Below are 15,930 nucleotides of genomic sequence, written 5' to 3' on the forward strand. Positions count from 1 at the left end.
TCTAAACATTCTCACTCAAAAATGTATATAAACCTAATTACACACATTTTTTCCCTAAATGAAAGACATTGACATCAAGGAATGACTGGCACACTTTCCCACAAAGCTGCCCACACAGACACACACACAGTAGCTCAGTGGTTAGAGCGCTGGCTTTACAAGCCTGAGGACCGCAGTTCGATTCCCCGGCCGGGTGGAGATATTTGGGTGTCTCCTTTCACGTGTAGCCCCTGTTCACCTAGCAGTGAGTAGGTACGGGATGTAAATCGAGAAGTTGTGACCTTGTTGTCCCGGTGTGTGGTGTGTGCCTGGTCTCAGGCCTATCCGAAGATCGGAAATAATGAGCTCTGAGCTCGCTCCGTAGGGTAACATCTGGCTGTCTCGTCAGAGACTGCAGCAGATCAAACAGTGAAACACACACACACACACACACACACACACACACTTTGCAGCATTGACTGAAATTCCATCTACAGGAAGTGCAATGGACAATGGTTCATATCTGTACAATCTGGAGTTTTAAGACTGACACAACTAGATCATGCTAATAAACAAAGACCTCTAAATAAGTCTTCATAATGCAAGATCTCTTATAAGTCTCTTATAAGGTCAACACAATGTTAGGTCATGAAATCTATTAATATGAATAATGACATAATCCTTCGGTTAAAATTGTGTGCACTACTTTCCACAAAAGAAAGCATGAAGCAATGATGCTGTGAATGTTGAGGCATCCTCCATCCTTGCCACTCTCTGTCTTGCACTCTGCACATGTCTATGAAAGCAGTGTGTGGTGTGCTGCTGGACCTCCAAAAGCCTGCAATAAAAGAAATTCATGTTTAGTAATCATTTACCTTCTTGTCATCTTCTCAATCTGAAATTGTGAAAACTGCTCACTTGTAATCACATTTGTGGTATAGGAAATTATATAAAAAATGCAACCAAGCAAAGCCACACTATTTTCTTATGCAAGAGAGAAGCTAGCCGAGAAAAAAAAAAAAAAAAAAAAAAAAAAAAGGCCCACCTGAATTACAAGTTCATTAAAAGATTGGCACAGAATTAACCAGAAAGACAGTTACACACATCTTCAAACCTCCCTCTTAAAAGAAGTCAAGCCTTAGGAAGATGAAAATACAGAAGCATGCAGGGAATTCCAGAGTTTACCAGAGAAAAGTCTGAATGATTGAGAGTACTGGCTAACTCTTGTATTAGACAGTTGGACAGAATAGGGATGAGAGGAAGAAGAAAGCCTGTGCAGTGAGGCCACAGGAGGAGGGGAGGCATGCAGTTAGCAAGATCAGTAGAACAGTTAGCATGAAAATAGCAATAGAAGATAGAAAGAGATGCAACATTTCGGCAGTGAGAAAGAGGCTGAAGATAGTCAGTCAGAGGAGGGGAGTTGATTAGATGAAAAGCTTTTGATTCCACTCTATCTAACAATACTACATGAGTGGAATCTCCCCCCAAAAAAAAAACATGCAGCAAAGAGTACTTCATACAAAGATGGATAAGGCCCTTGTACAGAGTTAGCAGTTGGAGAGACAAGAAAAACTACCAACAATGTCAAAAAAATTACTATGTGACAACTTGTTTGCCTTACTTGGAGTACAGCAAAATGTGTGTGCCACTTCCTTCTTGAAACTCTGGATCACCTTCATGTGTTCAATAAAGTGCTGGGCAGGGATACAAAGAGGCGCTTCCCTCAATGCCACACCACCGGTGCAGCACGTCCTGTCGGGGAAACACAAAACCCTCATTGCACTCACCAACACCTAGGAAACATGTGCAACTCTGCCACTCATCTCTCCTTACAGATACAACCACCACCACTCAAAAATGCACACACACTGCACTCACCAATGCCTAACAAATAAATACAAGTCAGCCACTCATCTCTCCTTCCTCCTCAGACAGAGATGCCTCAACAAGAAATCAATAACACACAGATTGCTCACATACACCTTTGACAGACGCAAAGTTCACAGAAAAACTGAGAATCTGTCCATCTTACTATTCAATCATTTCATCTTTTCTTCATTACAAAATTTCATGAACTGTTTCACTGCACACACACACACATGACCTTACCTGTGAGATGTGGTGCACTGCCTCCCTTAGTGGTAATAAGAGAGAATGGAGTGGTGTTGATGCTATCAGAGACCACCCAGCCTACCTAGCTGTCCTCAATCCTTGCTCACATGGTCCACCACAAACTTCATGACTGAAACCTGATGTCCCTGAGAGAGAGAGAGAGAGAGAGAGAGAGAGAGAGAGAGAGAGAGAGAGAGAGAGAGAGAGAGAGAGAGAGAGAGAGAGAGAGAGAGAATAATTATGGATAGAACTCACAGCTTATATTTATTCCTTGAATATTCTACTTTTGCTCATCTTTATAATGTTTTGGTGTCAAATGGTAATAAAGGATATAAATAAGAAAAAATCTACGATAAAAACAATGGAAATTTGGTAGCAAAAATAGATATGGTCAAGATAGGTACTTTGTGTGACCTCTTTTATTGTACCATTAGTTTGTTGGGGTCTTGTGTTGGTGACTGTCCTGATACAATAACAGGGCAGATATTCATAGTAGAATTACCTTATGGTGAGTTAGGTTAGGTTAAGTTGCAAGATATTAGGCCAGTTTATCTTCTGGGGGAGATGAATGATAGCCTAGTTTATCATTCATGGTTGGTCTGTCCTTTACTTATAACCTAAACTGGAAGCTTCACATCTCATCTCTTGCTAAAACAGTTTCTATGAAATTAGGCATTCTGAGGCATCTTTGCCAGTTTTTCTTACACTCCTGACTGCTCTCTGTAGATGGATCTTATCTGTCCACGTATGGAGTATTCTTCACGTCTGTGGGGTGGTTCCACTCACACAGTTTTATTAGATAAGAGTGAAATCAAAAGCTTTTCATCTTATCAACTCCTCTCCTCTGACTGACTGTCTTCAGCCTCTTTGGAATGTTGCATCTCTTGCCATCTTGTGATAAATATTGACAAGACGTCCTTTGTTTGCCAAATATGGTCATTTCTCTCCATAGACCTTACCTTAACTTTCTGTCTTGTATCTGTCATGACACCTATTACTTGAGGAGCCTGAGAAGTAATTAGTCTCTCATTTACCTGTGTGGCGAGTCAGGGGGCTGCATCACAGCTCAGACGGCGGCAGGAACACACACGTTATCTTTACGGGAGCTGCTCATTGCCTGCCACGGCGCTGCCTGCCTGGCTGGGACTCCGTCTGGGATCAGCTCTGAAAGGAACCTATGAGACTTATTAATACCACAGTGAGCAGCTAGATAAATATAACAGCACAGCTGGCAGCTGCTCGCCCCGTCATCTTTCTCCCTCTTGCTCCTCGGCCCTCCATCCAGTGTAAAGTGCAGAGTGCCTTCATATTGAACTTAAACATATCGATACATTTCAGAATACCAGTAATATTGATACCGACTTTCTTTTGTTGATACCACACATCATTACTTTGGTAAAGCATGGTATGATATTCAAAACGGTCCCTTTGGCTCAGACACACTGATTGTGTAGCTGTAAGTTGCCAGTATCTTCACTATTAATAATTTTTTTCATCCTTTTCACTGGAAATGTATCCGTTTTTGTTTTCAACAATAAAATGTAAAGTCATCTCTGGAACTACAATCAATGGAGACTAAGCTACCTTATTTCAGATCTATATTCTCTGCCTCCTACTACCTTCTGTGTGGCAACTCATTCTTTGGATAATCAGACAAACAATGCAGGACTTATTTACAAAAATCACATAGTTGTTATCCTGAACAACTCAAGTTCCCTGGGTGGATGTTTGGAGTACAGGCTGGCAAGCTGTGATGGCGACATCTGGGCTCTCACTCCATCTCAACTCGTCTGGGGATGACATCTGGGTTGTCCAGCTTGGTGCACAGTCATTATTGGATTTTTTTCTTTGCATCTATGTTGTCCTGAAAATGTCTACAACCACCATCTATTCCACTACGTCTCCTCTTCACCCACATGCCAGATGCATTAACTGAGCAGGAACCCATCTATCCAACATGAATACACAATGAAAGCTTGCATCATGACTTCAATCTGTGCTATGACTAAGGTCGTCTTATGAATTCCTCATTTTGCAAATTAATTTTTCCTATTGAAATTAATAGAAATAGTGACTCTCTTCCAAGTCCCCAAAAACATCCAAAGAAATAACTTTGTTTTAAAACTGAAAATGTTTAGTAACAAGACTAATGACAGTTACAGAAACATAATAAAAAACAAAATGCAAATGAATAATAAAACTGGTTTTATTAATCTAATTAACTTAAAGATGGGATGATTTGTGCACAAGGAAGATGATGGAATGGTGGAGGACTCATAGTAATACAACTACAGTTATTATTATAAAATAACAGCAAAAAAATGCATAAAACTAAAAGAAAAACTCTGGGGAAACACAACAAGGATGCCTCCACAGCTGAGATATTGATGTAAACTGAGCAAGCAGTGACCACTCCTGTTAGAAGAGTGTGTGTGAGCACAGCAGTCACTGTTATGTCAATTTCCACTCATAAAACAAGACAAAAATATTCCTGAGCCTTGGCTCGTTCTACAAATTACTTGTTATCTGGTGTGCTCATAACTTAAGCTTCCACTGCATGATAGAAAGTAAAGCCAAGAACAGTTTCACAAGAAGGGGATGAATGGTGAACCTAAATTGTATCAGATTTCCCAGTGTTGAATCCTCAAGCGTGCATTTTTCAATTCTTGAATTTCCTCAAAGGATTATCCAAACCAAAGTCCATCAACATTCTACCTCTACTTCCAAACTTCCACCAATACATATTTCAGATAAGAAGAGAAGTAAATCTACTTATACAAATTTTATTGGTGTTTACTGTACAAATTTCACTTACTAGAAAGAAACTGAATGCCAAGAACCCTTACTATGACACCCAAAGTACATCTGCACCGTAAATGAGCAGAGCAAAAAGATATATAAAGAAAATAATAAAACAAAATCAATAAGTGAGTAACAAAAAATAAAATAAAAACTGATAATAATTACTAACAATTACAATAACAAAGTAGTTGAAGATGGCCAGGATTAAAGAGCTGCCTTAAAACACAAACGACTAGCATTACCTGCAGTGAAGAGTCATACATGGCACATGAAAATGAGCATTGAATACACGTGGATGTGCTGCAACTGGTGCAGAGATGTTGAAACAACAGAAACTGAAAAGGTCAAGAAGAGAATAACACTTCCAGTCATTGGGTCTTGGCTGCCAAGGTTGCCCACAGACCTTCATTAGGACTTTTCTCTGCCTTCTCAGTCTCTGGTGCATCAAGAGGAGGTTGGGAGGAAGTGACCAGCCTGCAAACCTGGCACTCCCTCCTTCATCACTGTCTTCCTTACGGCTGCCATTACAAAAGCTTCACCAAATCCTTCTCAATGGCTGGCTGGAGAGAGAGAGAGAGAGAGAGAGAGAGAGAGAGAGAGAGAGAGAGAGAGAGAGAGAGAGAGAGAGAGAGAGAATTAGGAACAATTTGAAAATAGGAAGCTAACAAATTTTGGTCTTTCAGGAAGTAAAAGGAAAATGTAAATATTTAAACCAGTCTCCAGAATAATGAAAATACAAACGCCCAGTATTAATTCTTCTTGATTTCTTGGATAAGATGTCAGAAAGTTACCAGTTTAATAATTTACAGCAAGAGCAAAACAGCTGATAAATACACCAGAATCTAGCTTTTCTCTCAAGTCTGTACACACCAATAGTACTGAATCTTTCTGTTCCACCCTGTTCTAACACTGAGACACAGTCAGACAAGTGTTTTCATTTTTCCATTATCGATATAGCATTCTCACAAGTTTTTTTTATTTACTCTTTTTTTTTATTCAGTTATTGATGGCAAAGAGTGAGGGTTCCTATCCAAAAACTTTGTTTTGTGATAACATATATATATATATATATATATATATATATATATATATATATATATATATATATATATATATATATACAGTAAAACCTCAGCTCACGACCATAATTCGTTCCTAAATCCTGTTCGTCACCCGATTTGTTCGTCCCCTGAATCAATATTTCTCATAAGAATGTATTGAAATACCATTAATACGTTCCAGACCAAAAAAAAATCATACTTTTGTCCATAAAACCCATTCAAAATAGACCTTTAATGTATGCAAGACATGAACGAAATAATTTCAAAAAGCCTAAATTGTTTTACTTACCTAAATGCTATCAAAATGATAATAAAATGAATAAAAAAGAAATAAAATGAATAAAAAAGAAGACAGACAAGATCCGAGAAGATAGTCATCAGAGAGGACTTTGGATGTGCACAGCGTGCCAGAGCTACACAACAGCTGTGTAGCGTCACAAGTTAGTGCCAGTATGTGGGGCCCCGTTATAGCAGAGAGGATGACGCCGAGGAAGATACAGCAGAGCGTGCCAGTAACATCACCATGCCCAGGAAAAACAGGAGAAAATCATGGTGGCACGGAGATTATGTTGTGTGATATTTTTCGTATGTTCCTGTTTCTATTTTCTTTTGTGCTTATGTTTTGTTTTGTTGTTGTGTGATAGCCGGGTTGGCTATCATACAAAGGGCTCGCCGGCAGGCGAGCCGTTTAACCACGTTCATCCCCTGGGTCGATATATTGACAAATTTTTTGGTCGTCTCCTGAACTGTTCGTCCTTACAGAGGTTCGGCAAGCGAGGTTTTACTGTATGTATGTATGTATATGTATATATATATATATATATATATATATATATATATATATATATATATATATATATATATATATACATACATACAATATATATATGCTATGAAGAGGAACAGATTGGTAGGTTGGTGGTGTAGGGAAACTCAGGAGTTGCAGGAGTACTTTACTTCTCTAACGTTTAGCCTACAAGGCTTCTTCATATATATATATATATATATATATATATATATATATATATATATATATATATATATATATATATATATATATATATATATATATATATATATATATATATATATATATATATATATATATATATATATATATATATATATATATATATATATATATATATATATATATATATATATATATATATATATATATATATATATATATATATATATATATATATATATATATATATATATATATATATATATATATATATATATATATATATATATACTATTATATACAAAGGAATCCTTGCCTGTCATGATCACAATAGTAATGCAAAAGCCAATACATCATCACTAAGTCTAAAAAAATATGATTAGTGACAGCATGTAAGTTTCCTCATGACTCAAGAGCCACGGTGGTGGTCTGTGTCAGTCACAACAGTCCCACCACACTCACCTTGGGATTGGTCTGCGGAGAGTAGCGGGACACGGGGTTGCCACTGCGGTCCACCAAGAATTTGGTGAAGTTCCACTTGATGAAGTTGCCAAGCATTCCACCCTGTTTTGTCTTCAAGAAATCCCAAAGAGGATGAGTATCACTACCGTTCACTTTTATTTTGGAAAACATGTCGAATTTCACCCCATAGCCCTCGGCAAACTTCTTGATCTCTGCCTCTGTGCCAGGTTCCTGTGTTGGACAAAAGTAAAATCAACTGATTACAAAATTTTAAAAAATAGTTGTGGTTGTTATTTTGTCAGTAGTGAAGGTTCTGAGTAGTTAAATTTTTTGCTGCATTAGTGACAGTCTTGCATAAAAAATTTAATCATTTGCTCTTGACCTCTGGTTAATGATTCACACATACAAGTGTATGAGACATTGATCTCTCCATGGTAAACACAGTGAAGTGATGGAACAGCCCCAATGCTTTGCTTTCACACAAAATGCTCATCATTATTAATATTAAGGAAATATTGTAGTTTTTTTTTTTCCAAGAAATTCTTTTGTGACAAGTCAAGATTCTTACCTGGCCTCCAAATTGATTGCAGGGGAAGGCCAGGATGCTGAGACCCTGAGGCTCATATTTCTCGTGAAGCTGCACCAGTTCGGTGTAGTTCACATCAGTCTTGCCTCATTTACTTGCAACATTGACCACAATACACACCCGATCTCTGCAAGAAAGTAAAACACGTAGTGGTGATTAAGGAATTAAATTTTTCAATGAAGAGGAAAGGATGCAAGAAACTGTTTTCATACAATTATCTTCTGAACAAGTCACATGAAATTTTTTTTTCTAGAATTATCAAGACAACTCAGAAATAAAACTGATAATCCTTCTCAGTCCTTATCCACATGTTTCTTTTGGAAATGGCATTTTTAGCAGTCTCTTTTACTTTTAATTCTTGACAAGTTTCCCTAAAACATAAAACCTTTCTTTCATGAATTTTGTATCAATACACAATTCAAAGTATGAAGGGTTACAAGATTACTAACCAGACTCCTACTTACTTATATTTTTCCATGGACACCTCATTGCCATCAATGTCCACAGCACTGAAGTCATAGAAGGAAGAACCAGCTGCCTGGAAGAACACAGAAGTTACATTAACTTCATGACAAGGAAATAATATTTCTTCTAATGTTCCATATTTGTTACAAAGTTCTTTTTTCCTGTTTTTCTTTGTGTGGATTAAACAGAAGTATTATTTTCAAGATGCTTTGCTGGCATATTTTTCTTTATTACTATTGTAATACACTTACACTTCTTAAAACCACTATCACTAACATATTGCACTCTCTTGGGAGGCATAATGAGGGCCAACTTAATGCAAAAAAAAAAAAAAAAAAAAAAAAAAAAAAAAAAAAGCACCACAAGACACACTGTTTACGGTGTGGTATCACGAGAACTGACACTCCGAGCGACGCCATCTTGCGTCACAGCAACTTGTGGACTGTGGACCAAATTTTTGTTCGTGCACCAAGATAAAATTTGTTGAAAAAATTGGTTCATCAATTGATTTGTCTATGCACTGTGGTATTCATGAACCAAGGTTTCACTGTGTTCCTAAAATTTCCTACTCTCAGTTCCATATTTTAGTATTAGCATATGTGGTAAACATTTATAGGCAAACAAGTATACAAAGCCAAGTTGTCAACTCAAACAAAATCACTCAAACAAAATCAGAACTGCTGGCCCAACTTACCATGACTAAGGGTCTTGTGTAGGATATTAGACCTGCTCCTCCACCAATTGCCAACAAGCTCTGGGCTGCAAAGAGGAAAGCTGAGTTATGCCACAATAAAGCTATCACTGGACTGGGTTACACCAATATGCTGTGAGGGATGGAAGCTGCAGCTAAGGAGACCAGTATCATCAATGAAGTATGAGAAAAGGAACTAAATTCTTGGTGATTCACAGACTGTGCAGTATAACTATAACAAAGTGTGGACCTAATTTTTCTAAATATGTACTATTCTTAAATTTAAGCATTTTAATATGACTGCACTGCACTGACTATGCAATGTTCCTATGTCCAAGAAAGATGTATCCTTGGTGTGCTACTCAGTTTGAGACCCACTGGCCTAACTAGTGTACCCCAGAGAGAGAATGAACAAATGAGATGCACCTACTCTCTCTCTCTCTCTCTCACACACACACACACACACACACACACACACACACACACACGCGGCCCGGTAGCTCAGTGGTTAGAGCGCTGGCTTCACAAGCCAGATGACCGGGGTTCGATTCCCCGGCCGGGTGGAGATATTTGGGTGTGTCTCCTTTCACGTGTAGCCCCTGTTCACCTAGCAGTGAGTAGGTACGGGATGTAAATTGAGGAGTTGTGACCTTGTTGTCCCGGTGTGTGGTGTGTGCCTGGTCTTAGGCCTATCCGAAGATCGGAAACAATGAGCTCTGAGCTCGTTTCGTCTGGCTGTCTTGTCAGAGACTGCAGCAGATCAAACAGTGAATTACACACACACACACACACACACACACACACACACACACACACACACACACACACACACACACACACACGGCCCGGTAGCTCAGTGGTTAGAGCGCTGGCTTCACAAGCCAGATGACCGGGGTTCGATTCCCCGGCCAGGTGGAGATATTTGGGTGTGTCTCCTTTCATGTAGCCCTGTTCACCTAGCAGTGAGTAGGTACGGGATGTAAATCGAGGAGTTGTGACCTTGTTGTCCCGGTGTGTGGTGTGTGCCTGGTCTCAGACCTATCCGAAGATCGGAAATAATGAGCTCTGAGCTCGTTCCGTAGGGTAACGTCTGGCTGTCTCGTCAGAGACTGCAGCAGATCAAACAGTGAATTACACACACACACACACACACACACACACACACACACACACACACACACACACACACACACACACTCAGCTCTACTCAACTGCAGCAGCTGGAGAATCTGCAAAAGAGTGTATACAGGGTCATCCTTGGCTCTGCACACACCAACTAAAATGACACCCTGACCACTCTGAGTCTGTCCAAGCTGTCTACCAGACACTGAGAGGCCCTGGAGAAACTTGGGACAGGCCTGCTGCGTCACCCACACTTACGTCACCTACTCCCCTGTGGTACATCTTGCCCAGTCCGTGCCACTACACACCACAACGAGATAATCCTCCTAAGGGCACCACTACGCATGGACCGATATCACCTCAGTGCAATCCCCACCGTGGTGCGAGCAATAAACCATTAGGCTAGTGTACTAATCTTAAGCCTCCCCATCCCCTATGTACGTTTTCATTATGTATATGTATACCACAACTCGAATAAACCATATATTATTACTATCACTATTGTTACCATTATTATTTTTATTATTAATATTATCACACACACACACACACACATCCACCCCCCACACACACACTCTCTCTTAGCTAAAAAAAAAAAAAAAAAAAAAAAAAAAAAACTCATCACCATGACTTGATCCCCTTAATCCCAATGACTTTGAAGAAATACTCACTTTTTTTTTTTCCATATTACATGAACGTCACAGATGTTACTGACTTGAATACTCTGCATCTTGGCCCAAGATGTTGTTTAGCATTTTATGAAAAGGTATGACAACACTTAAAAGCTCTATAATGATGAGAATGTGCCTCACAAGGTTGAAACCGCTGCATCTTGCTTGGCCATTCAGTGGAATGTCTCACTGGTTCCAAGGTTACAATTACATAATGTGAATTTACTGAAGCATTTTCACAATGAACACTTTTTTTCTACAATTAGAACATGCCTCACCTGAACATCACTTTAGCAGACATCAAAAAGGCACTTTTAACTTCAACATCTTGTCGTGCGACACCATTTACAATAATGTTGTATGTACTTTGCTCAACGCAGCGTCCACAGAAACTATCAAAAACTGTCGCATGACGTGATATCACACGAAAAGGGCAACCGTGTGATATGGGCTTTAGTGTTGTGACCGTGAATAATTGATATTCAAAGTTCTAAGAAACTCAAACACATTTTGGCTAAATTCAAATAGGGTAAAGTTACTCTTCTGTTCTTCTAGCAAATTATTTTTAGTTAAAAGCTTTCACAATAATTACCAGTCTCAGAAAAAAAAAAAATGCATTTTTTCCTACAAATTGATCAGACAATTCCAAGGCCATTTCTGTACAGACTTTAAGTTCCAAACTGTGAAAACCATCAACTGAGGATACAGTGGTGTGACAGTAATACCCACTGACAGTTGTGAGAACTGTCTCTAAAGCCACCAAAGGATACTATGACGTACTGAGTAAAAAAAAAAAGGACCAAGGTTTGATATCCATCTGGTGTTGTTACTTCCCCACCCCAACATAAATATCTATTAGCCTAAAGGTAAAAACTTTCAAGAGGTCCTTCCTATTCCCAAACATGGTTGTTTGTCTCATACGACTTTTAATTTAATTTAATTTCCCTGACCAACTAAATCAAAACAAATTTAATGTGAGTTAACCAAACCCTAAAACTAACCTAACCTAAACCTAATGCAGCTCTGTTTCTGGCATCAGCATGAGTCAGTAGCAGCCAGCCACACACACACAAAAAAAATCAAAGTACAGTGAATAAATTCCCTGACACGTCAAGTCATGAGTCACCAACATGGACTAAGAGTAAACATCAACCCAAAAATGAAATCAAACAAAGAAGAACCACAATTTTCTTCCATCCGGCCTGAGACACAAAGGTCCACAAGAGGGATCAGTTACCTTCACAACACTACTTGAAAGGAGTGAATTTTTCATGTAAAACTACAAATGTGCAGAATACTTTAGTCCTCTTATAAACATCCTACTGACGCCTCTCATGCTACTTATCTCAGTGGTGGCAAACATACATAAATGAAAATTAACCCAAATTTCCCACCATTCATAAAAAAAAAAAAAAAAAAAAAATACATGGCTGGCAGCACCACCAGTGATGCTGAGCCCAAATCAATGAATACATACGTACATACATAAACTCAAAATAAAAATCAACACATTTCTAAGGCAGCAAGTGTGCAACATTTGTAGCCACTAAACATTCAACATTTCTCAGGCACTTGTACCATGTTATGGGTTGGTAGAAGCAAATATAATGCATTTAGAAGTAAAAATATTGGGTTAACAACAAAAAATAATTGATTAGAAATAAAAACAATGGGTTAGTAACAAAAGTAATGGGATGGTAACATGCAGAAGTAGTGTGTTACCATCAAAAGTAATGGACAAGTAATAAATGTAATGGACTAGTAATAAGTAATGGGTTAGTGACAAGTAATAATAATGGGTTAGCTAATTACATGAGCAAAAAGGCATCCCTGGCAAAGTCCCGCCTGTGTTACGTAAGTGAGGGCATAACTACAACAATGAGACTGATTAAGTAAAGCACAGAGCGCCATACCATACGAGAGAGAGAGAGAGAGAGAGAGAGAGAGAGAGAGAGAGAGAGAGTATTCGTGTTAATGGGGGAATATAGAGCACCACACCATACCACACCAAGACCCTCAGTTTGTAGTCACTGTCCCGCTACTGTGAGTGGCCGCCGGTACCTGCCAATCGAAACATTATCGCTTTTTATCACAACGACCTTCACCACTACAGCTGCCCTTCCGCCATTAAAGGTCTGCTGATGCTACTGCTGCTGCTAGTGCTGCTACTGCTTCTCCCTTCCCTCTCCCCGTCCCCCCTACCCCCTGTCACCCTCTCCCTCCACCATATATAAGGACACCTACTCAATATATAGACTTAAAAACATCAAAATATAGTTTTTCTTTATTGAATATAATAATTGAACACCTAACACGAATTCTTAATCAGCACATGAGTACTATCACCAGGTAATCGTGTCTAGGTACTCTGCCACTGGGCAAGACAGTACTTGTCATATGCATGTCATTGCCATATAGGCTTGCATAACACATGACACCACTACACAGCCTACGTGGCCACCTCAAATGTCACACAGTTGTACCTTAAGTGATCTGCAGTTGTTCGGTGCAGCGCTGCCTCTGTACTAGGACTGGGACTACTGGTGGCGGTGGTGGTGCAAGTGGTGGTGGGTGGGAGGAGTTGGCCTATCAGTGGTAATGATGGTGGAGTGGCGGGAAATCCAAGAGTGAAATGTCGCGAGAGCACTAACGAAAGGTCTCCTCTATCGTGAACCATTTATTTGGATACAGGAAGTAAGGCCTAGAGAGAGAGAGAGATCTTCAGTATTCTCCTGTTATATATTTTGGCCGATGATTGGAGACGTTTTATTTATATTATAACAGTCTTACCTAGTCAGAATATCAATATCAGATTTGTTCTCGTAAATTTGATTGCATTTCTTTTTAATTCCAGGCAAATGATGTCTCAAGCTATTTTTCTTGGCCTTTTTACTCAGACACCACTGCCACCTCTGTGAAATTTTTCCTCAGACCTTTGCTGTTATCATTATTTTCTTTTACGATGTTTACTATGGTCTCCCGCCACGACTGTCATAAGATGTGTGTTTCTAATGGAATCACTACTGATTCTTGTTATTTGTAACTGTCTCACTTGCCATTTTGCCTCGATGCTCGCTCCGCTTTATCACTGTCAACTTTTCCACCTCTGTCAATCGCCATACACACTTACTGTCTTGCTGGATATCTGCCTGTCTACATCTACCATACTATATAAGGCCTGTAGTACAAAGAAGATAAATATAACTAATTGAATTAATCATAATAAGAATGATGATAATAATAATAATAATAATAATAATAATAATGATTATGATGATGATGATAATAATGTATAGTTTATATAAATTCCTAACTTAAAAGTATTGCATATAGATAGATATATTACACACAGTCACACAATCAGATCTCAGCCATTCCTCACTTCTGTGACTGCTACTTCACATGAGATAGAGCAAATTGATATAGTGTATCATCTTAGCTGCATTCATGACTGCCTCAAAGACATGTCCCTCAAAGACATGTCCAACACTCCCAACCCTTTCTTATTTGTCAAACTGCTCTTGGGCTCATTCAATCATAATTTTGTTGCTGCATCCCTTGACTCCTGCTGCTTCAGTGCCACCTCTGGGGCCACCAAAGTAGAGGTGCTTCTGACACTACATTGTCTATTATAAGGGAGCCTAACAAAGTAGTTACAGTACTTTACACAATTTCCCTGGAATGAATCTTGCTTCCATGTCAAGACCTTCATGTCATCTCTGTGTCAGGTGCATGGAAGAAGTGAATCTGGTGTGAGGGTGTGCACTCCACATACTCCCTCTGGTACATCACCAAAGCTCATAAGCCTTGTTTCTCCTCTGCCTGCTCTTATGTTGGCTGGGATAGAGAGGCAGCCCACTGATGCTAAATTTGCCTTCTATCTCCTGAAATGTCTGCTCTTTACATTTTTACCTTAAATCATTCCAAATTTATTTTCAAATTTGCCCAAATTCTTTCATCAAAAAGAAATGTTAATATATAGACAGTTGAACTTCTTACAACTTGAAGCATTAAAGTTCTTATGTTCTCCAGACATGAACATGTTATATACTAGGTAAGCTTGTGCCTCTGTATTTAGATATGAAATTGTGTAGTGTTCTTATAATACTTTTCCTTTTTAAATATATTATAATTTCCTTGTTGATCATTATTCCTGAACTAGAAAGGTATTTCACATGTTGAAATGATGACATATTCAAGCATAAAGCAGTCCTTAAGTGAAGCAAGTTGTATGTTCACTACATACACCTGCAATGAGTATTGGTGGTGTTTGGCATTAGAAGAACTACATCAAATGGAAGCACAATATGAGGAAAGTATAAACACATTTGGGTTGAATACATCTTTAATGACTCAATCTCATTTTTACCTGATTATAATACTTCTGCATAAAAAATACTTTGTTTAGAAGTACATATGACAAAGGAAAATACAGAGTCATATGTTGATCCCTGACTTTGTTCCTACCTTCCTTTCCAAAGCTTACTTTTTGACTCTTACCTTCTACTAAGGAAAATGTTGTACTCCTATTGTATACTACTATGCTGATCTTGACATTTCATTGAGTAACATTCTGCCTGTGAGACAATACTTTTGACTATTGCACAATGAACAATTGTAAATGTCCAATAAATATTCAGTATCTCAAGATTCCCTTCAAGTGCTTGATAGGGAGAGGTGAAGGCTCATCTGCAAGAGCCATCCCCTCAGGGAATGTTCCCAGTAGGACCAAAGCATCAGAGATAGAGAGAGATGAAAAATACTTTTTTAGAGAAATCTTATTATGTAACATATGTAGAAGTTGATTTTCAGACGACTGGAAGTGTTTTGATGTGGATGGCAATCACAGGATTTGACAACATAAAAAGTGAGCATCTCATCATCACATCTGCCATTCTAAAGATACAAATTCCCCCAGGAGAAATATAGAACTATTCAGAGACTTTATATAAATGTTTTCAAATATTTTGATGAACTGCCATTCAAATGACAGTGGAAATGGACACTTC

At 38.6% G+C, this 15,930-nt stretch overlaps 1 protein-coding gene and 1 long non-coding RNA gene across 7 annotated transcripts; both read right to left on the reverse strand.

The window, feature by feature from the left end:
• Positions 1-419: 419 nt before the first annotated feature.
• LOC123511452 lies at positions 420-2,281 on the reverse strand. Its single transcript, XR_006676807.1, has 3 exons — positions 2,089-2,281; positions 1,601-1,731; positions 420-817 (listed from the first exon to the last, which is right to left on the reverse strand). It is a non-coding gene; the product is annotated as an uncharacterized LOC123511452 (long non-coding RNA).
• Positions 2,282-4,858: 2,577 nt separating this feature from the next.
• Positions 4,859-13,496, reverse strand: LOC123511450 (phospholipid hydroperoxide glutathione peroxidase-like). 6 transcript variants are annotated; one of them, XM_045267362.1, is made up of 6 exons: positions 13,405-13,496; positions 9,132-9,196; positions 8,437-8,510; positions 7,955-8,099; positions 7,387-7,617; positions 4,859-5,453 (listed from the first exon to the last, which is right to left on the reverse strand). In XM_045267362.1, exons 2-6 carry the CDS (start codon positions 9,132-9,134, stop codon positions 5,418-5,420), a joined length of 489 nt encoding a protein of 162 aa, XP_045123297.1. In that variant the 5' UTR covers positions 9,135-9,196; positions 13,405-13,496; the 3' UTR covers positions 4,859-5,417. The 6 variants fall into 6 exon arrangements, with proteins under 6 accessions (XP_045123297.1, XP_045123295.1, XP_045123296.1 ...); XM_045267360.1 differs by lacking the exon at positions 13,405-13,496 and adding an exon at positions 12,983-13,121; XM_045267361.1 differs by lacking the exon at positions 13,405-13,496 and adding an exon at positions 12,925-13,079.
• Positions 13,497-15,930: the final 2,434 nt, after the last annotated feature.

The sequence above is a fragment of the Portunus trituberculatus genome, chromosome 31, assembly GCF_017591435.1.
Source record: "Portunus trituberculatus isolate SZX2019 chromosome 31, ASM1759143v1, whole genome shotgun sequence".
In the NCBI taxonomy this organism is placed as follows: Eukaryota; Metazoa; Arthropoda; class Malacostraca; order Decapoda; family Portunidae; genus Portunus; species Portunus trituberculatus.